Here is a 26,202-nt window from a genome sequence, read left to right as displayed (position 1 = left end):
GCACAAACGCCAACGGCCAAGCCAAGCGCAGGAAAGGACGACAGCAAAGGAGAGGCACAGGGCCCGCGTGGGGACGGGGGACGGAAGGAGGAGCCTTCGGGAGAGGGGGCGCAGCTGGCTCTGGCCGACTCTACCCCCGCAGGGCTGGAAGCGTGGAAATACGGAAGGAGAAGCGGGGCATCCTGAGCAGAGCTACGTCCCGGCGAGGAAACGCTGGGTGCGCGCAGGAGCAGCCAGTGAGCGGTGCCAGGATGGAGAGGGTGACAGGGCGGGCGCTGAGGCAGGCACGGGTCTGAACAGCAGGGCCAGCGACAGGCGGAAACAGCCGCTCAGAGCGCCAGCGGAGCGCCCTGCAGAACGAGAACCCCGCGGCGGGGCGGGGGGGGGGGGGGGGGCGAGCGGCTCAGTTCCCTCCTCCGACCCATTTCCCCGGAGCCCCAGAGCCAGGCACTGCTCCGGCCGCCCCGCAGAGCAGTGAGCACAAGACAACCGAAATCTCTGCCTCGTGGAGCGGCCCTTTCGGGGGAAGACAGGTATCACGCACGATGAGGAGAAGACGTGGCATTTAGCTGGTGATAAATGCTGAATTTTGAAAGCAGAAAAAAGAAAGAAGGGGGATGTGACAAGTCAGGCAGAGGGGTGAAGCTGAGACAGAGTGCTGCAGAAGCTTCTGGAAGGGGACTTCTGAGTGAAGACCCGATGGAAGCGGGGCGCTCACCAAGCCCCCTGGGGAAGGGTGCCGCGGGCGCTGGGGAGACAAGGGCAGGAGCCCGAGCGAGGGCACGCCTGGTGTGTGCCAGGAAGAGCAGAGGCCAGGGGCGAGGGAAGGGGACCTCGGGGGGGAGATGAGAGGCCCGTGCCCTAGCGCTGAACGGGCAGGGAAAGCATGAGCAGAGCAAAGGAGCCTCACCGGCCGGCTGGAGCTCCGTGTGGAGCGGACACAGGCGGAAGCGGGGAACCCCTGGAAGGCCCCTGTGAAGAGGCTGGCTTGGGCCAGGGAGGGGCAGGGGTGGCGAAGGCAGAGCCGAAAGGCTCCGCTGACGACCAGATGTGGGGCGCGCCCGTGAGGAGGCAGGGACGGCACCAAGGCCTCCGGCCCAACGCCCAGGGCGTCTGCCCCAAACGGGATGGCGAAGGCTGCAGGAAAAGCCGGCTCAGGAAACACGGGCAGGACCTGAGTGCTGTCCGGCGAGCCTGAGGGGGGGGGGGGGGGTGCGGCATGGCTCAGGGCAGAGGGGAAGAGGGAGGTCAAAACCCCCAAATTAGGGGAAACATTTCCATAATGAACAGCGGTCACTGGTTTAGTAATTGAAAGGTCACTGAACCTCTCACCAGAGGGCCACACTAGAGGAGTCTCCAAACCACAGGGGCTGGAAAGCAGACACCCTCATGAGGACAATCCCCATGGAGGGGGAGGAAGGAGAAGGCTGGGAAGGACGGGAACAAGGAGACACTCCCTATCTGGACCTGGCTGACCTGCTTCTGTTCTTTAAAGGTGAACTAAAATCTGGTTCTAGGAAGACACTCTTTTTCAAGAGTGACAACAGATACGGAGGTTTCTACGTTTCCCAGTCCCAGAAAGAGAGAGCTTCAAAACATAAATTTGCACTGAGGAAAAGAAAAATGCCACGGGGGACCTAGAGGCGGGTGAGTGACGGCGTGGGCGCTGGGGAGGGAAGACCCGCCACCGCCTACCGACCTCTGCGCCCTTGGCCTGTTTGTTTTAAAGATACGGCTCCCCCGACTCCTCCGCAGCGCTCTGAAGGCACCCCGCGACCGCGTGCACAACGGCTGCGTTCCGCTCTCACTCCACAGTTCAGCCCTGGAGAGTGTGTCCCCAAGACGGGCTCACCATCTAGTGGCCAACACGTACGCAGCAACAAGCGTAAGGTGAGCACAGAGAAGAGGAGCACAGACACAACAGGAAAAGAAAACACTTTCTGTAAAAATAATCGGCCGAGGATAAGGAGGAGGCAGCGGTGGGAGAGCTGCAGCGGCCTGGCGCGGAGTGACGGAGGCTGAGGGGAGAGGCCCCTGGCGAGGGGTATCAGAGCCTGCGTGAGGCGCCGGCAGTGACGAAGGGACACTGATTTGATCAAATAAATATTTTGTGGATGATGGGAGGCAGATTTCTCACTGACAGGGAAGGAAGTCTCAAATATGAAAGGGGAAAAACTGGAATGAACCATGCAGGATCACAATAAAACTGGAAGTAGTGGTGTGAACTCAAGGTTTTCAATATACAGACAGATGTAGAAAAATACACTCACACAAACACACATACATGTATTTCCTAGCTCTGTCTGCTGAAAGGACACAGGGGCAGTGATATCCCAACAGGAGGGAAGCCAGAACTGGTTTTCTAAATAACTATTCTCCACTAAAAGAAACCAGGCTCCTTGGAGAGAGAGCTAGTTCCAGGCTGGGCAGGGTGAACAGACATGCGTCTGGAACATCTTCTTGCGCCAGAAAGTAAGGAAAAGCTCAAAGAATGGTGGGGACGTGTCAAAGGGACACAGAGGCCAGCACAGGACAATCTGAGCATCGAAGCAAATAATGAACGTAACAGATCCTGACCCACTGAATACAACAGGAAAGCATGAGTCCACTGTAGCATATATACGTAAAATAAACTTAAACTGTGAAGAGGAATAAGTTATTCACATGGGCTCAGAATGGCTCCCAGCAAAATCCTGATTTACGAAAGGAAATAGGGTAACCCTACAATGGAGACGCTTCATCAGGTTAACCAGCGATGGGACAAATGGACCCAGGTCCGCCGGGCAGACGCACTGGAAGAGCCTGGCGTCACCTGAGGGGCTCCTGCCAAAGAAGCACAACCTGAATCAGATCCTAAGGAAACATCAGGACCCCAATCGAGGGACATTTTTCAAAACAACTCGCATAGAAATTCCATAAGTACTGAGGTAATGAAAGTCAAGGAATGGCTGAGATTGAAGGCGACTCAAGAGACATGACCGCTAACTGCAACTCAAGACTCTGAACTGGATCCCTTTACTGTAAGTACATTACCGGAATGAACAACTGGCAAAACCTGAATGGGGCCAACCTGTGATCAGCTAGCAGTGGCGTATCAAGACTAACTGCTGGATTTTGAAGGCTGTGCCGTGACTGCATAAAAAGGTCCTTGCTTGCAGGAAATGCCCACTGAAGTATCCAGGGGTAATGGACATCAGGTCTGCAACTTACTTTCAAATTGTTCAGAGGGAAAAAAGGGCTTCTATTGTTCTTGGACCCTTTCTGGCAGGTTGAATGGTTTCCAAAATATGCAAAAAAAAGGTCCTACATTTAGTCTCAGTTGCTAGCGCTGCCCTCAGGAGGGTGGGAGTATGAATTTGAAAATGTGGTGGAGGACTTCCCTGGAAGTGCAGTGGTTAACAATCCGCCTGCCAATGCAGGGGACACGGGTTCGAGCCCTGGTCCAGGAAGATCCCACATGCCGCGGAGCAACTAAGCCCGTGCGCCACAACTACTGAGCCTGCACTCTAGAGCCCGCGAGCCACAACTACTGAGCCCATGTGACACAACTACTGAATCCCGTGCGCCTAGAGCCCATGCTCCGCAACAAGAGAGGCCACCGCAATGAGAGAAGCCCGCGCACCGCAACGAAGAGTAGCCCCCGCTCGCCGCAACTAGAGAAAACCCGCGGGCAGCAACGAAGACCCAACGCAGCCATAAATAAATAAATAAAATAATTTATAAAAATACAATGTGGTGGACGGGTGGGGGCAACTTTAAGCCTCTTCTGTGAGACTCACTCTGCACAGACCCATGTGTGCACAACCAGACCATGGACCTTATCAAATAGGTTTACACCCACCACCTGTCACACAGAATGATATCTGAACACACCAAGAGATGGACTGAGCCAGTCAAAGAGAAATTAAAAGTATTTCTCATTCCAAGGAATTAAGGAACTGAGATAGTAAACAGCTGCTAAGATTAACCCCAGTGCCTCTATAATCTACAGGATGAAAACCAAGTAACATTTTGACAAAAATTGAGACAAAAATTGAGTATAAAATAAAATCATGTTTAAGAATCCCACCCAATAAAATGAGTACTCTCATAGGTTGCTAGTGAATGCAAAAAACTCTTATGACCTTTTAGAGTAATTTGCCAATATATGGACGTAAAAAACTTTTAGTCTAATAACTTCAGTAATAACAACAACTAACACTTACTGAGCATTTATCATGTGGCAGGTGTTATCCTAGTAGCGTGCATGTATTAACTCACTTAATCCCACGACAACCTGTTCCTACCCATCCCCCCATTTTCAGATGAGAAAACTGAGGCCCACGGTGGCTCAGCACCTTCCCTGGAGTCACCCCGCCAGTAAGTGGGGAAGCTGGGCTGGGAACTTGGGTGGTCTGGCTCCAGAGGCCACACTCTTACGAGGTAGGTTACCCTGCTTTCCTAAAATCCATATAAGTATAAACCTGAAAGCATACAATAATTTACGTCCAAGGATTTTAACTGGGAAAAATTACAGACCACCTAAATGCAATAGGGGACTAGCTAAATAATTAGTGCACCCATACTATGGAATGCAGTGCAGCAATTTCAAACTATGGTCCTTTGGAAGGCTGAATAATGGTCCCCAAAAGATGTCCACATTCTCATCCCCAGAACCTATAAATGTTACTTTATATGGCCAAAGGGACTTTGCAGGTGTAACTAAACTAAGGATGTCTAGTGTCCTGGACGATCCAGGTGGGTCCAATGTAATTACAAGAGTCTTTATAAGAGGGAGGCAGGGAACTGATGACGGAAACATGAGGCTGAAGTGATACAGGAGGAGGTCAGGAGCTAAAGAATGCAGGTGCCTCTGGATGCTGGAAAAGGGAAGGAAACACATTCTCCCCTGGAACTTCCAGAAAGAATGAAGCTGACACCTGGACTTCAGCCCCGTGAGACTGACTTCAGACTACCGACCCCCAGAACTGCCAGAGAATAAATCTGTGTTGTTTTAGGCCACCAAGTTTATAGAAATTTGACACAGCAGCCATAGGAAACTAATATATTTCCCGAAGAATATGGGGGAAATGTTAATGAAATATTAAGGAAAACAGTTCATGTACAGTGTGATCCAAATCTTGATTTTTTTTTTTTTTTTTTTTTTTTTTTTCCGTATGCGGGCCTCTCACTGTTGTGGCCTCTCCCATTGTGGAGCACAGGCTCCGGACGCACAGGCTCAACAGCCATGGCTCACGGGCCCAGCCGCTCCGTGGCATGTGGGATCTTCCCGGACCGGGGCACGAACCCGTGTCCCCTGCATCGGCAGGTGGACTCTCAACCACTGCGCCACCAGGGAAGCCCCCAAATCTTGATTTTTAAATATGTATCTATGTGCACAAGGAAAAAAGAACACGAAAAACTATCCACCAAAATGGTACCAATGATTCTATTACTTTCCGATACTATGATTACAGGTAGTTATGTTCTTAATTCTATTCATACCTTTTCACAAAGAGCACATGTTACACTTTTAAATTAGATAAAACATATTATTTAAATACTTTAATAAATCTTTTAAAATAAATTTTATAGAAAAACAAATTTTCTGGTAAGACAGCGGCACAAAGTCAAAATATGTTAAAAATGTAATTTTATTTGTACATATAGCAGCGCTTAAAAGGGATCTATTTCCTAGGAATTGTTTTCAAAAATCTCTGTGTCTACCTTCTAGCTTAAGGCTATGCTTTTAGCTAGTACATTCTGAACGAGTTTATCATCTGTAATATCACTTACTCATAGGGCCTGGTTAGGGCTGTTACTGGATCCACTAAGTGTTTACTGGTTTTAATTTCTATAAATTCTTAACGTAGAAGACCTGGTTATCTTTGCATACAAAGGTACACCCTAGAAGATGGTATTTACAAAATTATGGATTTTCCATAAATAAGTATAATTATGCCTCCAATAAAGGTACAATCAAAAAACATTTGACATTAAATACTAAATGTAAAATGAACAGCTCAAAAAATACAATGCCAGGAATAATATTTAATGAGACGTGTATAAAAGGGAGACAAGGTAGAGGAGATGTATTACTTGGGCAAGTGACAGCTAACATTCCTTACAGCTCTGAGAATCTTCTACTTTGCATTATAAAAGGGTATCACTAGGATTATGATGCCCCGTAGAGCTCAAGTACATCCAAAAGGATTTCTTTGCAAATAATTAAAGAACACAATTCAGATGAGAGGAAATGACTTGTATCACCTGATAGTCGTCTAATTATGAAGATGTGCCTTGCTTTTTAATGACCCTTTACTGAAATAGATCCAGAGAAAATTGAACTGTTTAGGCTATGGAAGGATACCACTCAGTTCAATTAAAATTTGACTGTAAAAATACCGCTTTTGTAACTAACTGCATACTTGACTGTATTACCATTGTTTAGCAGGCTAACATTTAAGAGATGCCAGACCATGCCAAAACAAAGGTGTATTCTTAAGCCTGACTGAACCATTCATTCTGGCACATTCTGTCCATTAGTAGGTTTCGTAGGGGGAAAAAACACAAGCAATTCAGCCCCAAGAGTCAAGAGTGCCCAAGTGAAGGACCATCATGGTCCACACTGCTTTTATTGCCTATTCTTTCTCAGATGTGGCTCCTGTCTCCTTATTCTCTTGACCCTTCAGCCATCCAGTACTGGCCAGCCCCGTAGAAGGCTAGTACTTTCCTCATTTTACTTGAAACTCATTTTCTTAAGCAAAAAGACATTCTCAATATTAATAAACCAAGTTAACAGATTTCTCAGCGTGTCAAAACCGATCAGGCCACAGGGAGGAGGAAATCAGTCTCCCTAACCTGACTCAGGCCAAACACTGAGAAACCAAGGTCCAGCCTCCCGTTCTTAATATTTCAAGTCACCGAGGGCTGGAGTTGCCAAGTTGTTCCAAAATATAACCAGTACCTTAACTCTCCCCTGGTGTCAGGGGGCAGATGCCAACACACGCCCACCCCAGCTCCACTTAAAGCGCTACGCTAGGAGCCATGTGTGGTCTGCCCAGGCCTGCGGCCTCTCACTATCTGTGGCACTTACTGTGGCTGCCACACAAATGAAAGAGGCAGCAGGCGGGGCAAGAACTATCTACCACCAGACCGACAGAAAATGCGATCAAACAACACGTGGATGGGAAGGGAACGCTAAAACCTCCTGACTCTTCAGAAGAGAGCCTGCTTGATCCCATAGGACCCTAGGTGCTTCTAAGGCTCTGCAAGCACTGAACCAGAATTTCTTTATTTATAGACGCAACCAACTCTTGATTATAAGCCTTATAATCAATTATAACTATAAGCCTTATAATATAAGGGATATAAAGGATACTTGGGGAGCACCATTGAGACAGCTTATGGGCAAGAGTTCCACCCGCCACCCCTGCTGCCACCTCTAACAAAAAGGGCTCTGGCCATCTGCATCATACGTGGAAACGTAACATTTTATTTGAGAAAAGTGTCCAGGGGACTGCCCTGGCCGTCCAGTCGTTAAGACTCCGCGCTTCCACTGCACGGGGCTCGGGTAAGATCCCTGGTCGGGAACTAAGATCCCACATGCCACACAGCCCCACCCTCACCCCCAAAAAAGTGTCCTGCATGAATGGATAAACAAAATGTGTTATATCCATACACTGGGATATTCCTGGGCCATAAGAAGGAATGAAGTATTGGGGGAAGGCATAAACTAGGAGTTTAGGATTATCAGATACACTCTACTATATATAAAATAGATAAACAAGGACCCATTGTATAGCACAGGGAACTATATTCAATATCTTGGAATCACCTGTAGTGGAAAAGAATCTGAAAAAGAATATATATATGTATAAATGAATCACTTTGCTGTGCACCTGAAACTAATACAACATTGTAAATCAACTCTACTTCAGTTTAAAACAAAGGAATGACTTCCTGATACAGGGTACAATGTACATGAACTCTGAAAAGAGTACGCGAAACAAAAGAAGCCAGACACGATGGCCACATACGATCTCACCTGAATACACGAAATATTCAGAAAAGACAAATCTCAGGAGACAGGAAATAGATTAGTGGTTGCCTGGAGCTGGCGTAAGAAATAGGCAGTGACTGCAGATGGGCACCAGCCATCTTTGGGGGATGTCACCTTAAACTGGGTTATGGTGGTTGCAGAACTCTGCAAATTTACTAAAACAACAACTACCAACAAATACTGAATAAGTACACTTAAAGCAGCTGAATTTTATGGTATGTAACTTTACCTTAACAAAGCTCTCACGTTAAAAAATACATAAATAAAATGGGTGCTGCAGATTAAAGGTTGGGAAGAGTCACTGTTCTCCAAACCCCTCATTTTTATACTCAGGCAAACTGAGACCTCGAAGTGAGAGCGCTACTTACCAGCACAATCGAGACTAAAGGGCCATAGGAAACGAAATTCTCCAGTTCAACTCAAATCTTAAGCCACTCGCAAAGGACACTTGGAAGTGTCCTTCAGAATCTAAAGTAACTGTAAATATTTAACTTAATCTGCATAGGCAAACAGGCCATAAGTCTCAGGGGCTCTAACCCAAACAAGGGGTAAACATCTTAATGAACACATGTAGACGGTGTATAACCGTCTCACGCAGCACATTCAGGACAGGGCAAGGCAAGATTTTAAGATTCTACAGGTCTGAAAGGCATTCTTGTTCTGAGAGTCAACCAGAGCCTCCCGAACCCAACTTGCCGACGAGCTTCTTACCCCGCATTTTTGAAAAATCAGTGGAGCAATGCGTACAGACCGAGACGGGGAAGAGAACCGAGGTCCCTTAAGATCTGATACCAGCTCCCTCTGGGAACAGACCCGAAAACTGCGGTCTGTTCGGAGGCGGAGGGCCAGGGCCAGGCATATGGTTTGACTCCGTTAAAGTGTATTTCAGATAAAGAAAACGGTGAAATGGAGCAAGCTACCGAAGAGTGTCAACACGCAGAGAGGGCCAGGCGGGGACACCAGCCGGGAGCCGGGCCGGTCTAAGGCGAGTGGAGGGGACCGCGAGGCTCCCACGGGCAGGCATGCAGTGCACCGGCGCGTCAAGCCGCCCGTCCTCCCCGCTCCCCGCACCGTCGCCCCCGCACCGCCCAGTCGGCGCCCAGAGGTTCCCGGGGCGCAACGAGGCCCCGCCGCCGCCCGCCGCCCCCGCCAGCGCAGACCCCCGCCCTCGGAGCCTCGAGCACGCCGGAGAGCGCGGGCGGCCGCGCGGGTCCGGAGAGGCGGCGGCTCCGGGGAGCGGGCCGCCTGACGTACCTGCGGCGGCCTCAAGCTCGGGTCCGCCCGGCCCGGGATAACGGCGCCTCCGCGGCGAACACGCCTCGGATCTCCATGCGGGGTGTTTACTCCCAACGCTCGCGATACTGCGCGATCCGGGCGGAGAAACCGACGGCCTGGAGCGCCGGCCCCGGCGGCCGTGCGTGCCCTGCGTGCGCGCTCTGGACGCCGGGGGCCGCGGGGCCGGGCCGGGAGGACAGACGAAGGTCTCGCGAAGTTTGCGGCCCTGGGGCGGGACCGGGTCGGAGTCCGGGTAAAGGACTGTTAGAATGGGCCGGCGAGGGATGCGTAGGGATTTAGGGCAGGAGCTCATGGAACCTGCACTGGCCCGGGCCGGGCTCGGTCCTGCAGAGGACAGCCATGGCGAAACGGCCCCTGAAAGCTTCTACTCCAGCGCTCTCCTCCTGGGGCCTTTTGGTGTCCGGAGCAAGAGCCGGGTTCAGCGCGCGCCCCCTGCAAACCGCTACCCGTTTTACCCGCGCGGCACCTGGGACGCGGGCGGGTGAAGTGCTTGCTCAGGGCGTGAGGATGCGAGTCCTCCCCTGACTCCCACCCTGACCGGCGAGACCCCTGCCCCAAGTCGGTCCGCTCCACTCCTAACCCCTCGCGGCCTCGCCTGGAGCACGGACGCCAAGCGGCTACCCCTTTTGAAGAAACAAGGATTAATGTGTTGAACTCTAGAAGTGCGCCCCCCCCCCAAAATGTCCGGGTGATTGAGATCACGGGCTGTTTTGTGTCTAAATGTTGAGCCGGTCCACACTTGACGTTGGACACAACTGGGGGACTGAAAGCCTGTTTTACGTAATGCTGATGACAAATGATGTGCTATATAGTGAGACAAAACTGCTTGCATCTTGTTTGAACTTTCCACGGCACCATGAAGATACTGCATGGCCCCAATATTAGAAACCACAGCACTGCATCTTCCCTTTAAGAATATTTAACCAAACTCATTTGACATAAGTGGCTAAATACAGAATCCCCGACTGGCTTTGTGATCTTCAGCAAGTTGTACCTCAGCTCTTCTGTACCTCACCTTCCTCATCCAAAAAAGAGATATGAATACCTACCTAATAGGATGAGGGTTAAATGAAACATACACATACAGAGCTTGACACACATTCAATAAATGCGGTCGTTACACTAGATCAACCCACACCTGATTAAGTTCTCCCCCCACCCCCGCCCCGCCCCAGGTCGCATCAATGTTAGGAACTTTCAGAGAATTCTTGACCCTCGCACTTGCAGATCCTCAAAATTAAGCACTCCCTGCTGCCACCACATAAGGTACCTGATCTTAAACTTAACTGTGTTTGTTCTACTCAGGGTTCTTTTAACAGCCCTTTAGGTCACTATGCCATTGAATACAAAGCCCAACTGTTAGGAACAGAGGTAGGCTGATGAATTGCAAACATCCTTGTCACGTGATAGTGAAGTCGGAAGCGGGGGAAGAGAGACAGCTGCCAGCTCCTGAAAACCCTAGAAACTGCAGGGGGCCTGGGGCATGACAGGAGGCGGCCTGGAAATTGACCAAGTAAGGCTGAGAGCCCCAGAATCCTGGTCTACCGGTTTTCCACCACTCCAGGTTCTACTAACTTCCTAAACTAACCCTTCACGTATATAATAAAGAATTCACAATTCCATGGGAAGGTAAATCTTTATTAACACTGAGTGCTATTTTAAAGAGTAACAGCCTGAGCCGATACTGAGACAGAGACACACAGAGAGACTAGTTTCCCAGGGCAAACAATGTCAACACTGAGGACACCACTTAACCCTCTGGTTCCCAAATGTGCCAAGATTTTAAGTAACTGAGGGTAAAACAAAACAGACTCCTCCAAAGAGCTGTCTCTACTCACTGACTCCCTTTTTCTTCCCACTCTTTCTTGAACCCACTACTTTTCATCCCCACCACGACTTTCATCCCCACCACTCGATGAAAATGGATCATGACAAAAGCACCAGTGACCTCCACATCGCCAATGTCAGTGAGCAAAATCAGCCTTCATCTTATTCAACCTATCAGGAGAATGAGAGCAAGAAATCAACTCTATAGTTTCACAAGATTTATGAGACACGTGGTTACACGCGCAATTTTCTTACTGAGTTACCAGCTTTTAATGAGTTACTATCACAGGTGTTTAGAGATTAATTTTTTGTAACTTTTAAATTAACTGTTCCTACGGGGAAAAAATGTGTCTCTCTTTCCAAACAACCAATTTACAAACATATGGAGCAAAACCTCTTCCAAAGGAAGCAGAAGCAACTGCTTTTATTGTTGTTTTCAGGTCACAGACTCTTTCAAAGGTTCTTACTTCCCACATTCTTAATAAGAAATCCCATCTACAGTGGTCCGATTATGACTCTCAAATGAGCTCTGGGAAAGGTAAAACCTAAGAAGAGTCTTGGTTTTGATCTTTCATGAACTTTGCACCAATCAGCATATTTACATATGTCCTGCCAAGGAGAGAATTTTAAAACATCACTGACATGGTTTACTTAGTCTCATCATATAACAATGATCAACACCTAATCTATAAATATAAGACACTGCTGTACCACATAACACCTTAGATATAAATACGGTATTTTTACATCAAGTTGCTGCTTCTTATTATATGTCAATTAAAGTTCAAGTCACTGTGGCATGAAGTCAAATTTTCGCTAGTCTTAATGACCATAAATGGTCGGGTAGGGAAATGCCAAATATGACAAAATAAAGGTTTCCAAGCCAACTTGGAAGCAAAACAGTTCTACGTAGTAGTATCGTAGAAAGGTCAGTTCTACGTAGTATCACTAGTGTGTAAATTTTCACACCTGAAGTTCCTCCTCTTATGTGATGAAGGCCTGATCTGTAAGTTGAAGAGCTCTGAACTGAACTTCTGATCTTGAGTCCAAGTCAGATCTGGAAATACTAAGGCAATGTCACTGGCAAAACTGTGGGCATAACATCAAAGCATGCTTTAGGCCTACTCGTAATGGAATATTATCTCAGGAGAAAGCAATTTCATCAAAGTCCTGATTTCAATTTACCGGTTTCTGCATCGATGTTGCAATATTAAACTGTGAATTTCAAATCTGCACATACGATCATATTCGTATAGTGATTTACAACTGTCAAAGCACTACGTATGTGACTCTCAAAAATGTTTGGCTTTACAGGACCTGAACCAAAAAGACTTCACAGTAGGTTTCAGTGCAAACCCGTATTGTGGTGGGTTGTGCGTAATTATCTTCATACCAATAGAAGTATTCACTGTAACGCATAAATCCTTTACACGAACCAAGAATGAGCTTCTAACTTATTTCAACAGACACAATATGTCATATCACACACACATAATCTGTCCATATTTTAACTACTATTCTATAAATCTTTGATGTTTACACCAATAATGCCACTGGAATGGACTAATATTACATAGCAAAGTGTTTGACAAGGTAAAACAAGCTCTAAAGGGTTAAATTTGTTATAAAATGGGTCATAGGCTGAGAAGTCATTACTCATCCACAGTAATTATAAATCAGAGGATGACTGAGGGTCAATTACTACATGTCCAAATCTAGGAATGAATTAACTCCTTAGTAGATTAAAAAAAACAGAATGTCGTAAGTAATATTATACTTGGCAAATCTATAGCACAAAATTGGGTAGCCTTGTTTAGTATGAAAAGGAAAAATCTAGAATTTTAATACCCTTAAGATTCCACATTAAGCCATCTTGACGAGAAATCTTTCTTAAAGTAACTTACCCATACATAAAGTTGCCTAGATGCACACAACATACACACGTATATGGTTCTCTAACGAAGCATCAGCTGAAGAGCAGCATTTCATACACAGAGAGCCGAACAACTAGAGTTACACAATATAATACAGAGTTCCACTAATTATACCAGCAATCTGACCTAGAAAACAACACTTTTAAATAGTTTTTCCTGATGAACATTTGAAAACCAATACTATAATTCATCTACTGAAATAATTTCCCTTAAGAAACAACACGCGAAACTGTAAGAGCTGACAAGTCACATCATATTTCAATATCAGACTGCGAGTAGCTCTTAGAACAACATAAATCACACAGCTTTCGAACAGCTTAAAAAAAAAAAAAAAAAGCATCAAAATTTAGGTTGCCTCATGGTTCTTGTGTGGTGGTCGTTGTTTACCCTGTGCCTTCCAAGCGGCCCTTGAGGCTTTTCCACAGCATTCTTAAAAGTGTTATGTTTATTTTGCAAACGATGAGTCAACAGTATGCTAAATGATCGGTAGAAAGAAAATGCAGAAGATAAATTACATGTGTTCTTCCAAATGTAGAATGCTGCAGGCTCCCCGAGTTGGCAACACTTCCCAACCATCAGCCAGCTTCACGCTTTGCAGGATAAGGCCTCCTTACGTAGGGAACGATTGAGAATATTTGCTCCCCACACCCAGAGCCATTCAGGCATATACTGTGCAAAAAGAAACTAAAAATGAAAGAGAAAAAGACTGTAAGGTTAGAACCCGAAGTCATCGACAACAGAACGCACAGATCAGCAATCGTTTAAACCAACAAACATCACCAATCCCATTAAATACAAAAAAGGGAAAAACCTTAGGTGCTACTGCACTGAGCACCTACTTTTGTATAAGACCCTATGCTAGACTCTCTGGGGAACAGAAATGTGATCACCGCCCACCCGCCCCCTTTCTCTAATGAGGCGGGACAGACCTACACGCAGTGATACGATTTCATCTTTACTTAACGTGACATGAATAGTATGGAATGTGGATAAGAATTACAAATCAGCCCAGGAATAAAAGGCAGGTGAAAGAGAAAACTGCATACGTGCTTAGTACTGTGTGAGAAAACTGGGGACTGAGGGGCAGAGTGGTGCTAAGTTAAACAAACGCACTGAGTCAAAAACACCAGGACCCTGAGAGAGTGTCTTGAGGTGTGATGTGGAAGCCTCGGGGATACAGGGAGGATGTCCGCTGATGCTGCTCTGCTCCAGGGGGTCTCCAGGGCCACGTCCCCACAGGGGACATTCGGCAAGGTTCAGAAACAGTATTAGCTGTCACAAGTGGGGTGGTGGTGCTACCGGCATCTCGTGGGCAGAGGTCCAGGATGCTGTGAGCATCGTACAGCACACAGGAAGGTCCCACAACAAGGAACGAACCAACCTCTACGCCACTAGTGCTCAGGTGGAGAAGCCCTGCGCAACACTGACGGATCTGTCCGAGACCGAGCAAAAGTTTAACACCTTGTGTGTGAAGGAGGGGAGATGATGGGCCCCTGGCAGGTGCTGATGTTCTAGCCTTGACCAGAGGTGTAATAATACAGGTCACTCCTTAAGAAACAGACCCAGGTCACTCTGCTATTCCAGGAACCACAGTGAACAAGGAGGGGGTCCCAGCACGATGAACTGTGGGGTGAGGGTCCCAGAGGTGCAGGTGTTCCCAGCAGGTTCCACAGAAGCTTCAGCTTAGCCACCTTGGAGACAAGGGTCCCGTGTTTGGCCTGGAGCCGTAAGTAACTACCTGTGAAAATGACCAAGGTCTCTTTGGACCTCTTTAAAGAGTCAGGATTTCATGGAAAAAAATACCCAAATACTCCTCCTTGGGGCCACTGTCCTAAAGCAAAAGGCTCTAAAATCCAAGGAGATGAAAGAAGGCAATATATGGTCCCTTAGGAGGACTCTGTAAGGAGGGTCACATTGAAACATGGGGGCGCCTGACACAGGCTAGGTAATCGGATGCCCCTCCAAAGGGCATTTTATTTTCATTGTTTATTGAGTGGAGAGTGAAGCAGCATCTAGAAATCTGTTTGTTTTAAATCTCCTCTCATGACCACTTGTCCACTACAGGGGGACCAGCATCAAGATGGATTCTGCCCGTTTCCTAAGGACGGGCAGGCGGAGACTCATTGGCTTGTCCCAGGGAGGTTTCAGCACACTGGGCAGTGGGAGGGAAAGAGCTAATGGAAGAGGAGAGAATTTCATCCTCTGGGTACTGACGGATCAACTCCGGAGGCTGACTCATCGGCCTGTTGAGATAACAGCAGTAACAGGAAAGGGATGCCAAGTGTCCAGGCACCGGGAACTGCGGAAAAGCCGGGGTGGGGGGGGTCGGGTTCTGCAAGGCTCTGGGCGCCTTCGGGGATCCTGACCCGTGTGTCCAGGCCTGCTCCTGACCAATGTGATACAGAGTAGCCTCCCCGGGGACCCGGCTCAGTAGGACTTGGGAACAACGAGCTGAGGGGAGGACGTCCACAGCGAGGGTACACATCCAGCTCATCGGAAAAGTGCACAGTGCTGAAAACACAAATGCCATGCGCTCCCCAGAGACTGAGACAGGCGGGACTTAAAAAGGTAAGAAACAAACGGGAATGGAGAAGATGGAAAGGAACTCAAAGAACGCGAGCTGGATCCTTAAACCGGAGCACTCTAAGGTTGAGAATCAGAATTCACAATCCTCATCTTTCAGCATCATGCTCCAATCAGATTCCCAAGTGTCATTTTAAAAAGGTTTAGGATGCATTAACCTAATTACGAGAGCTGAGCGCACACTGTTACCTGGATGGAATGGGACCAGTATCCTGTGGTCCTTTTTGAAATGCCAAGGGTAGAAACAGCGTGATGTGCGTACACTTGTGGCGAAGGCACCAACCACGGGCACTTGTGCAGAAAGCTGCCAGGGGTGGACACGTTGGTAGCTACGTAGAACGGGATTAGACTCTGTACGAAAATTCCTTTGGAAGCATATTCATACTGCAATGCTCTGCTGAAGTGGTCTAAGTAAGCCTGTTGAAACAGGAGGGGAAAAGACCTAATTTTTCAGGAACTCGGAAGAAATTCAGGAGAAAAAAAAGGTTTAATGGTCATTTCAGGGAAAAAAATACAGCACAAGCAAACACGAGCTGCTGACAAAGAGCTCAACAAACTGGACCAAACCATCGTGATAAACACTGTCCAGCATGGTGATTTCACTTTCCAACTGGGGACGCGTTACCTTAGACGCAGAAAACGCCGCCAGCTGCGGGGTTGGCTTGCAGCAGGAGCCGGAGGAGATGGTGACGATGGCCCCTTTCTTCCTCTCCACCATCCCGGGTAACACTATGTGCACCATCAGACTGGCGGCGGCAACGTTCACGTTGACGATGTCCCAGAGCGTGTCCTCCGAGACCTGTGTGAAGTACTGCGGGTAGGGGTAGAACACGCCCACGTTGTTCACCAGGATGCCAACGTCTCTGTCCTTCAGGGCTTCCCGAATCAGGCCGTAGATCTCGCGGCCATTGCTGAAGTCCGCGACAATGACGTCAGTCTCCACTTTGTAGGTGTCAGCTATGTCTTTAGCGACCGTCTGCAGCTTCTCTTGGTTCCGACTGATCAGGACGATGTTGAGCCCACGGCTGGCCAACTCCTCTGCGTAGGCCCTTCCGATCCCATCTGTTGCGCCTACAGTACAAGCAGGGACAAGAGAGCAAACTCGTTTCTCAGTGTGACCTTTAAAATGGACTTTAAATACACTGTGTCCGGGTTTAATCAGAGAAGGATTCACACTAGAAATAAACCGAGTTCTGTAAGTGATCAGTCAAGCACAAGGTCAAATCCATGACACAAGCTAGTCAAATACTCGCCCAGACACTCTGACAGGCAGAGGAAGAGCGTTTTACATTCACCAAGTTGACTGTGAGACACAGTGGGAAACTGTTTTCAAACTCTCATCTGGCTTGAATGAGTGCCAGGGGGTACTTTCCTGGGAAACAATGGTAAATTAAGATGAAATTTAAAATAAGGGAAGTGTTTCTGAAAGTGGTACCAGTTTGTAAGGACACTTTGAAAACAGAGAGCAAGAAGGAAAAGCAAAGGCTAGGAAGGTGGGGCTGGAGCTGGACTGGCAACAGGAGGGGCAGAATGAGAAGCACAGAAATCACAGGGAAATTCTTCCAGGACGAGGGCGGTAAGAAATGCGCCCATAATCGTAACAGAGTAGTTTTATTTCTTTATCCCATGAAAACATTACATCAAATTCAGTAACTCCAGGAATGATGCATCCAACTTAAAACACAGATTAAACAGGAAAGATGATTTCATTTTTAGATTGGGCAAGAACTGAAAACTCATCTCTTACCACTCACGACTGCCCATCTTCCATACTGCTTGATCAGGTCTGCTCTGCTCACCAGGCGCGGGATGAAATGCAGCCTGATGAGGCTGTAGAAGTCACAGACGACGGTGATGCTCTTTCTGGCCGTGTACCAGGCTCCAACCAAGGCGAGGGCTTCCATGTAGCAGTTGCAGGACCTGGCGATTTCCCTGTACAAGAGGTAGAAGCTGTCGACGGCAGCCATGGCAGCCTGCAAGGGAGGGCAGCGAGAGAGAGGTGGCCTCTGCTTAGTAAGTTAAAGGAACATGCACAGTGCGCGGGAAGAAAGGAATCCGAGGACATCAGAGCTTAACAATTTTGCATTCAATAACACTAACCGTTCAGATGCACATAGCCCATGGATCCAGACAATTTATGATCTCATTATTTAACATCTGTAGCTTATAAAGTTCTTTCCTTCCAAGAAGATTAGTCAACATAGTTATCAAGAGTTACCAAATTCCTACTAAAATCCAGGCACTGCGGCGCTAAATGTTGTGGCTATGGAGATAAACACAACATGCCCTATGCCAGAAAAAGCTCCTGGTCCAGCACAGCGACAGACACAGAGCTTTTAATTCACGTAACAGCTGAGAGGTATGTTTCTTTCTTTTACTGAATTTGTATGTATTCAAAACCGGCAAGCGCAGAGGGCCTACTATCCCTGGAGAGACAGAGGAGAAGAAACAGAGGAAATATTAAGACAGGGCCTTGGCCTCAAAGACCTTACAACCCATTTGTGACAAAACTAAGCTCTAATAAACTTTAACATCAAATAAACATAAATTAGATTATGTATAAATAATATTCATAAATGTATATTTAAAAAGAGATACTCCCCAAACTTGAAGAATTGTTTTCTCAAACGACAGTGCATAAGCACGCTCCACTGTGCTGATGTCACTGGCACACCACTACCCTTCCCTGGCCCCTTAACGTTTGGGGAAAGAAAAGCCCAATTCAATTCTTGTGAGTATTCACACAGCAAGCATCGCGACGCACCTATTATGTGCCATGTACCGTGACAGATGCTAAGGACTCAAAGATGAAGTAAATAACTACCTAGAAGAAGAGACGAACATTTAACAAAACAACTTTAAATGTCATACGAACTGGTGTATGTACGCCTGTGCTCAGAAAGGCAGAGAAAGCCCGGGCACGACCAAGGCTGATGAACTTCATCCTGGACTAGACCCAGGAAGCCACTGAGGCCTGAGCCAACTGTGTGCTATCAAGTGAGGGTCAAACATCAAAAAGATCAGAACAGACCACAATTAAATTTCAGGGAGCTCTGATATGCACAAACACAAGGATACAGCATTTATTGTATATTAATAAAAGAAAATAGATTTAAGCCAAACAAACATTTATATAAAACTTCTGGAAGTGGCCCCTTTCATAGAAACTGCATTAGAATAGGAAAAAAATAAATCCTGAAACTAAGAAAAATCCCTGACAATAGCAGCAAAAGTTGGCATAAGCTTAAGGAAGAATAAGTGAATTCCTTCCCACTCGACCGCAATGCAATTTGAGCTCAACCAAGGTTTGCAGAGTGGAGAAAACAAATTAACCTCTGGAATGGAACACAATGTAAGAATGATATCACACTGTGGTAACAGGCACATAAAATAACGAAAAAACTACTGAATATAAATATGTATATATCGATATCTATCTGTGTGCTGAGTGTGCACCTGAGTGTGCAGTCCAAATTACAAACCAACAAAACACACAAAAGAAATATGACAGAAAACTGAAAGAAACAGGCAGCAAGATTCCTAAATGCCTCACGATGAGGATATAACCCCTCAAACGTTAAAATTTCCACTCCTACCGTAACTCTAAATGGGTGTGGCATTAAGTAAGTTAAAGAAACGTCCTTCTCAAATAGCAATACAGGAAATGACTGAAGGGGCCACCTTATTTCCAGTAAGTAAAGTGCTGTACACTTTGGGGTTCTGTTCAGAGAAACTTACCTCCTACGACAAGGATGCCAAGATTGGTCAAGAAAAGAAAACATTATAAACTTGATTAAGCACACAAACCAATTACTTAATAAGATAAAAACAATTACATGCTCCTCTGGGGTAATGCTTCTCCATGGACCACACTGGCTGAGATCCCCTAAAACATGAACTATCAAGATCAATGCAGTCTGGGCTGACGATGCTTTTCTTTTTCTGGTCCGTCCGCCCCACTAAGGCCGTACGCTCCGGGCACTGCTCCAAATCCTCTGAAAGACGCTCACAGTCACGGTCATCCACCTTAAACGTGTTCACCCCTTTACTGCTGTGCATGAGCGCCTCTCAAAGCTTCCGGATGCTAGCGATGAGGTAGTGACGTGTCACCCCCTCCAAGGGTCCCCGCTGCTGCACCATCTCAACACACAGCCCCCTCCTGAGGAGGCAGGCGCCGGCTGCAGAGGCCCCTGCCGGGCACTGAGCACACTCACACTGGCTGCCGTCCCCGAATGGCGCTAATTCGATTCCCAGAGCAACAGCCAAAACATTAGCTTCTTACCAGGAAGAACTTTATAAAAACTGAGAATCCAAACCCAACCACCCTAAGTTAGGAGTTCCTGAGATAACTTTTTAAAGTGGACACGTGCCTTTTGTCATAATTAATCAAATACTAGGCCATGAAGAAAGCAAATGTGAAACATAATACTTGTATGCACCAGTACTTTTCAAACAAAATGTGATAAAATTCGAAATAACAAAACTATGACCAAGAAACTAGATACTTGGAACATTAAATCTATTCTTCAAAATAACAGGTGGGCATACAACTAAAATGTTAAAACAGTGTTTTCAATGAAAAATTGCAAACCATATATCAAGGACTAATGGATCGTAGCCAAAGAAATACTTGTGAGAAAATGAATTGCAGGAGTGTCTGTAATAGGGTTCCAGCTAAAAAGGTCAGGTATGCCTCAGAGAATGACTCACCCCAAGGGGAAGCTGTGTAAAGGGAACTTCGACCCTCTCAAACACCATTTTTTTCAAGAATTGAACATCTCAGAAGGAAAAACTTCAGCAAAAGAAGCCTGACTGCGACCGAGTTCCCCGATTTTTCTGCTCAAGTCATTAAGTACCCGTGGTTTCCTCTTACCTCCTCTGCCAGCCCTGGGCCTTCAGGAATACACTGCTCTGTCTTCTCCTCAGGACAAGCTGTGAACAAAAACCAACAGGAAACAAATGCCTCTCCTTCACAGCTCAGCTGGGATAAGTTTATATAAAACTACGACCAAAGCGTTTTAAAAGTTAAGGAAACGGAACAACTCTCATGCCGTGATTCCCTGCACAGGCAGCGACGCATCCCCTGGTCTGGGAAAAAGGCAGGCGCCGCCAGTGCCCGTCTGGTGGAAGGCTGGGCGGGGAGGCATCCCGGCTCCTGCACCTTGTTCCTTAAGGAACATTTCGTCACACAGGACAAAATCTGTCCGGACCGCTTGGAGGGAGACCCAGGACGGCGAGCAGACACCCTGCCCCCGACCTGTCCCGGGCATCTGCTGGGCTTCCCCCGGCCTCATCCTCCTCTCTGCAAACACTGTGCTCACTCCAGCCACAGAGCACTAGACCCTCCGCTCGGCCGCAGCACCTGTTCCACACTCCCGGCAGATCCCGGCTGCCCACCTGAGCACGTGGGTCCTGGGCTGGCGGCAACGGCAGGGAGGAATGGCCCCTTCCAGCCTGCCTGGGGCCGGGGGCTTACGGATAAGGAGACGGAAGGAAACGCCAGTGCCACCTCTCCCTTCTCCCTCCGCCCTAGACACCGCCTGGTGCCTGTTTCGGTTTTGAAACCCCCCACCCAAGGCTGCGTTCCCTGGGGGGCCGCATCTCCCCACACACCCCTCCAGCACCTCACACAACCCCTGGCGCGGACGGACAGGAGGGCCCAGACCAGCTGCTGCATGAAATCGCACCACCCAGCCTAGCTCAGCTCAGTCCCGTCCCGCGGGGAGGGGACCACCAACACCTGCGATCCTTTACAAAGAGAAACCCCTCGTGGGCAAGGCCCCCAGGGCCGTCCTGCGCAGGCCCAGCAGGAGCTGTACAGGCATCGGAGGGGAGCAGAGACCAGTGGTGCCAGGGCCTCCAACCCCGCTTCTCAACTCCACCCACTGGATACCCTGCACCACCAGTCAGGGGGGACCGTCACGGTATTTTAAATTGCAATTCCGTCACAGACAGCTACCTTACACGTTGATTATCATTGCTGGATTTTTTTTTTTAATCGCGGATCATCAGAGGGCTGACAGCATTCTAGGTCTGAGATGCATCTCATCGTTCCCCAGAGGCAGCTCAACGTGGACAGACCTGACTCACGCCAACCAAACTCACAAAAGACTGATAAATTCAAAAGCCAATTTAGTTATGAATAATAAACGATGCAGCCAAGAAGCCTAAACACGCACGGTCACTAGGCTGTAGGAAAGTCTACAAACTACTAGAACAGCAATGAAGAAAGCAGTAAGTGTCAGACGCCGAGGACCCGTGCTGGGTCTCTCAACAGAGCGATTCCCCAGGGAGGAGGGCAGGGGCGAGACGTGCCCAGGAACAGCCCAGCCTGCCGGGAAACGGTGACAACAGCAACGAGCTCACAGCACGGGATGCGCACCCAGGGGTGGAAACAGGGCCGGGAGGGGAGTCCAGGCTGTGAGATGCCTTTATGCCACACAGAAACGTTGGGCCAAAGGCAGGCGCTCATCAAGTTTAGCGCAAAAGGCAGTTGGCGGCGGTGGAGGGGCAGTGGCCTTGCGGGCAGGAAGTCAGGCGGCCTGGGCCCTGGTCCATCCAGACGGGGACGAAGCAAAGCTAGACGGAGAGCACGCAGCTTTGTGACCGACTCCCTGCCGCTCCTCAGACACGCCAGACATTTTCCCCCATTTGCTCACACCTCGATGGACCATAAATGGCAAAGGATTGGAAATTCTACATGCCCGACATCCTCTTAATCCTCTCCCCATCGGTAAGTAGCTGATGGAAAATAATGTCTTTCTAATGGAGGAAGAAATCAGGACTCCCCCCCAAAGCCATTCAGTTCTAGGAAAGCTCGTGGAAGCAGTTTTAAAGGGGTTTCCTACACACTTAGGCCGAGAAGCCTACCAAGGTACGCACAGATAGCAGGCTGCTCTTCACTTGCTTTGGGGCTTTGACTAGTTCATTGTTCTGTGGATAGGTACTAGTCTAAAACCTAGAGAAATCCATTACTTAGAAAGCAACACTGCAACACAGTAAAATCCTGGTCCCTGTACACCCTACCTGGACAAGTTATTATAAAGCTTTGTTTTCTTGCCTCTACGAAAACTAAGACATCGGTGAACAACAGAGGCAAACAGTCAGAACTGTCCCCGAAATAGGAAACGCAGTGCAATTCCCTACTGTCTTCTAGGCATTTTCTACTTCTCCAGGGCAATACTCATCAGGGCTAAAGGACCCTTAGGTAAGCTACGGAGTCTGAGTGATTATGACGTGTCAGGGTAGACGCATGCTCGGCAGAAATGGCACCACTGGCCAGTGACGCTGATACAGGGGAGCCTCTGCATGTGCCGGAGTAGAGGGCACATGGGGTCTCCGTACCTTCCTATCGATTTTATTATAAACCCAAAACTGCTCCAAAAGAGCCTAAAAAACCCCTTTGAGGTAACATCACAACTATGAAGGCATCATGGGAAAACTATGGTCGAGACTCCAGGAGCAAAGTCACGTCTTCAAAGCGCGGCTGCTGTGCCTGTAACATTATCCTGACCTACAGTTTAGCTGACTCGACATCACCGTGAAAAAGGCGATCAGACCTAATACAAAACCCTTCGGGAATCAAAGAGCTCTGGGAGCAGTGTCTTGGCTGAAACACAGGCATCCCCAGGCTATCCAAATGAATGCTACCTGGGGGTGATGCTACAAGAACATAAGACAGATTGTCCAAAATGTTTTCAAAGAAAATAAAGCAAGTATGATGGAAAAAAGACAATTAAAACACCACCGAACAAAAGGTAGTGGGGTGGGTAGATAATGGCCCTCCCATACGCCCACACCCTAATCCTCAAAACTCGTAAACATGTCACCTCGTGTAGCAAGGGGACTTTGAAGATTAAGGATCTTGAGATGGGGAGAAGCTCCTGCATTATCCAGGTGGGTCCAACGTGATCACACGTGTCCTTATTAGATGGAGGCAGAAGGGTCAGAATCAGAGAAGGAGTTGTGACCAAGAAGCAGAGGTCAGAGAGCGCGAGGGAGATTTGAAGACCAGAGGCTGCTGGACTGAAGATGCAGAGAGGGGTCACAGGTCAAGGAAGGCAGGCACCTCCAGAATCTGACAAAGGCCAGGATACGGACTCTCCCCAGAGCCTCCCCGAGCGACACAACCGTGCTGACACCCTGGCTTTAGTCCAGTGGGACTGACTTGAGACTTCTGACCTCCAGAGCTGTAAGAGAGTAACTATGCCTTGTTTTAAGGCACTGAGCTTGTAGCGCTTTGTTACAGCAGTCATAGGAAATTACGATGGAGGGACGGACAGACTGCCAGTCTAGTTTTTAAGACAGTATAGAGACAAGTTGCAAATCCTGAAACATCCCTCAAACCAAAACCTTCCAGTGTATTCAGGAAGCAGAAAGTATCCTCAGAGGCTCCTCAGATCTTCGACTGGCTGAGGCCGTCCTCACCACCCCCGTCAACAGCCGGCACTTTCCAGTAAGGCTGCAGGGTTAGGACTTTAAACCTTTTTTTAATAGAAATCTCACTTCACTCAGACCCTTGCTCTCAGCACTCCCATCCTGTCTCTCCTCGCAAGCCCAGCTCAAGTCCCATCCCTTCTCCCCAGCTCAGTCCCAGGACCCGCAGACAAGCACCACGACACGCCAGCCCTGGGGATGGACCCATGGACGGGAGGCCCACGCCCCTCTTCCTTTCCCTTCCCAGGTCTCCACACCCACCAGCATGAGTTCCCCTCCGTCTCTCTCCCCCACGTGACACTTAAACACTTAAACAGAATGCGGAGCAGTGCAGTAACTGGACTCTATCTTGGTTCCTCAACTAGAACACAGGCCTCTCGAGGGCAGGAAATATATCTAAAACTAATTTTTCTGTAATTTAAGAAAACTGGAAAATGTACACAAAAGTTGTAAAACCTATTATGCACAGTTCAAAGAGTAATGAACAAAACACCCGCACAGACACCCTACTTCACAAATCAAAGCAGTCTTGGAAGCCCCGATGCTTCCTCCCTGGTCACATCCCCTTCTGCCACCTGGGGTCGGGGGGGGGGGGTAATCAATCTCCTAAATTCTGATGTAATATTCCCTTTTTTTTTTTTTTTAATAGTTGTACTATTACTGCAGCGTGGATTCTGAAATATTCCGTTTTCCCTGGTTCTGACCTTTACATAAAGGAATCAAACCCCTTCGGTATGCTTTGGTGCCTTCTTTCACTCAGCGCTGTCTTTGAGACTCACCCACGCCTCCGTAGCTGTAGGCCATATACGCTCACTGCCGCGCTACCTCACGGTACAGACACACAATGCATATAACCATTCTACTGCTGATGGGTTGTTCTCGTTGGTTTCCACTTTACAATTATGAATGGCACTGCCATGAACCTTCTCGTGCATGTCTCCTAGGCACGTGTACAAGAGTTCCTCAAAGGGATAGGCCTATGAGTCGAACTGCTGGGCCACAGGGCATCCAGGCATCCAGCGAGATGTTGCCAAAGCGGCTGCACCGATTTACACGCCCACCAGCAGCAAGTGTGAGCGCATGCTGTCTCCTCTCGGTGGCTGGCAACGTCCACCAGTTCACTTCCTGCCAAAGGCTGGCTGTGAAATGGGATCTCACCATGGTTTTCACTGGCATTTCCTGACTACTAATAAGGCTGACTGGCACTCCTTTGATGTTTATGTGCTGTTTGTGTTTTCTCATCTATGAAATGCCTGTTCCTAGCTTTTGACGTGTTGTCTTCTTTTTCTTTCAGAGTTATAAGAATTCTTTCCATATTGTAGATACTAGCTCTCTGTATGCTTTGTCTCTTTATAGTGCCTTTGATGAACTGAATGTCTTAATATTAATGTAGTCAAATTTATCTATCTTTTCCCTGCATCGTTTGTGCTTGTCATGTTTTATTTCAGAAATCCCATCCTAGTCCCAAGTCATAAAGATATTTTCCCATATTATTTTCCAAATTTTTTTTTACAGTTTTGTTTTTCAGATTTAACTCTTTAATCCTCCCACAGCCTTGTGATGGTGTGAGGCTGGGATCGCATCCATCTTTACTATTCCGCCTCAGCACCTGGCATGGTGCCAGGTATATGACATTTATTTAACAAACAGAAGCAAATAATGCTTTGTGTTCGAAGTTCAAACCTCCCTCTCGGGGAGAGAAAACTTGAGAAGCTTCTCAAACTTTGCATCAGCACTTTGACGAAGTTATTATTGGTGTATCATGACTTTCTGGAATTTCCTTACCTTCCTTTGCCAAGTTTCAGTATACCACTACCATGAATTGCATGGAAAGAGCAGAACACGGGAGTTCTCATCCAAGATCCGATAACCCTCAGGTTCAGGTCTCCCTTTGTGCAGTGGGAATTAAAATAATAATAGCATCTTCTCCTAGATATAGACCCAAGATAACCGAAGACTTAGGCTCACACAAAAACTTGTACAGCTGTGTTCATAGCAGCATTATTCACGAGCTAAAAAGTGGAAACAACCCAAATGTCCAACAACAGAGGAATGGATAAACAAATGTGGTCTATCCACATAATG

The 26,202-nt window shown here is 47.7% G+C and overlaps 2 protein-coding genes and 1 long non-coding RNA gene across 13 annotated transcripts in view; 1 reads left to right on the top strand and 2 right to left on the bottom strand.

The window, feature by feature from the left end:
- Positions 1 to 9,429, bottom strand: part of MBTPS1 (membrane bound transcription factor peptidase, site 1) — a 50,064-nt gene extending 40,635 nt beyond the window's left edge. For 5 of the 9 annotated variants that reach the window (XM_019940302.3, XM_033846295.2, XM_033846296.2 and 2 more), the window contains exon 1: positions 9,296 to 9,425. The gene's annotated coding sequence lies outside the window, so the exon portion shown is untranslated. Of the gene's footprint in view, positions 1 to 9,295 lie in introns of all 9 variants that reach the window. The other 4 variants (XM_004327254.4, XM_073796422.1, XM_019940300.3 and 1 more) reach the window with 4 other exon arrangements.
- On the top strand, positions 377 to 5,164 carry LOC141277180 (uncharacterized). The gene is made up of 2 exons (XR_012328143.1): positions 377 to 533; positions 1,496 to 5,164. It is a non-coding gene; the product is annotated as an uncharacterized lncRNA (long non-coding RNA).
- Positions 9,430 to 10,954: 1,525 nt separating the features above from the next.
- Positions 10,955 to 26,202, bottom strand: part of HSDL1 (hydroxysteroid dehydrogenase like 1) — a 16,973-nt gene continuing 1,725 nt past the window's right edge. Inside the window, exons 2-6 of one of the 3 annotated variants that reach the window (XM_033843919.2) lie at positions 20,555 to 20,613; positions 17,429 to 17,654; positions 16,307 to 16,752; positions 15,871 to 16,098; positions 10,955 to 13,782 (exon numbers count right to left, since the gene is read on the bottom strand). In XM_033843919.2, coding sequence (XP_033699810.1) covers positions 13,684 to 13,782; positions 15,871 to 16,098; positions 16,307 to 16,752; positions 17,429 to 17,648 — 993 coding nt within the window. In that variant the 5' untranslated portion in view covers positions 17,649 to 17,654; positions 20,555 to 20,613 and the 3' untranslated portion in view covers positions 10,955 to 13,683. Of the gene's footprint in view, positions 13,783 to 15,870; positions 16,099 to 16,306; positions 16,753 to 17,428; positions 17,655 to 19,517; positions 20,500 to 20,554; positions 20,614 to 26,202 lie in introns of those variants that run through there. The other 2 variants (XM_073796421.1, XM_033843920.2) reach the window with 2 other exon arrangements.

This window comes from Tursiops truncatus, chromosome 19 (genome assembly GCF_011762595.2).
Source record: "Tursiops truncatus isolate mTurTru1 chromosome 19, mTurTru1.mat.Y, whole genome shotgun sequence".
NCBI classification, from domain to species: domain Eukaryota; kingdom Metazoa; phylum Chordata; class Mammalia; order Artiodactyla; family Delphinidae; genus Tursiops; species Tursiops truncatus.
The sequence above is the reverse complement of the archived record's forward strand: the minus strand, read 5'-3'. Positions and strand labels throughout refer to the sequence as shown.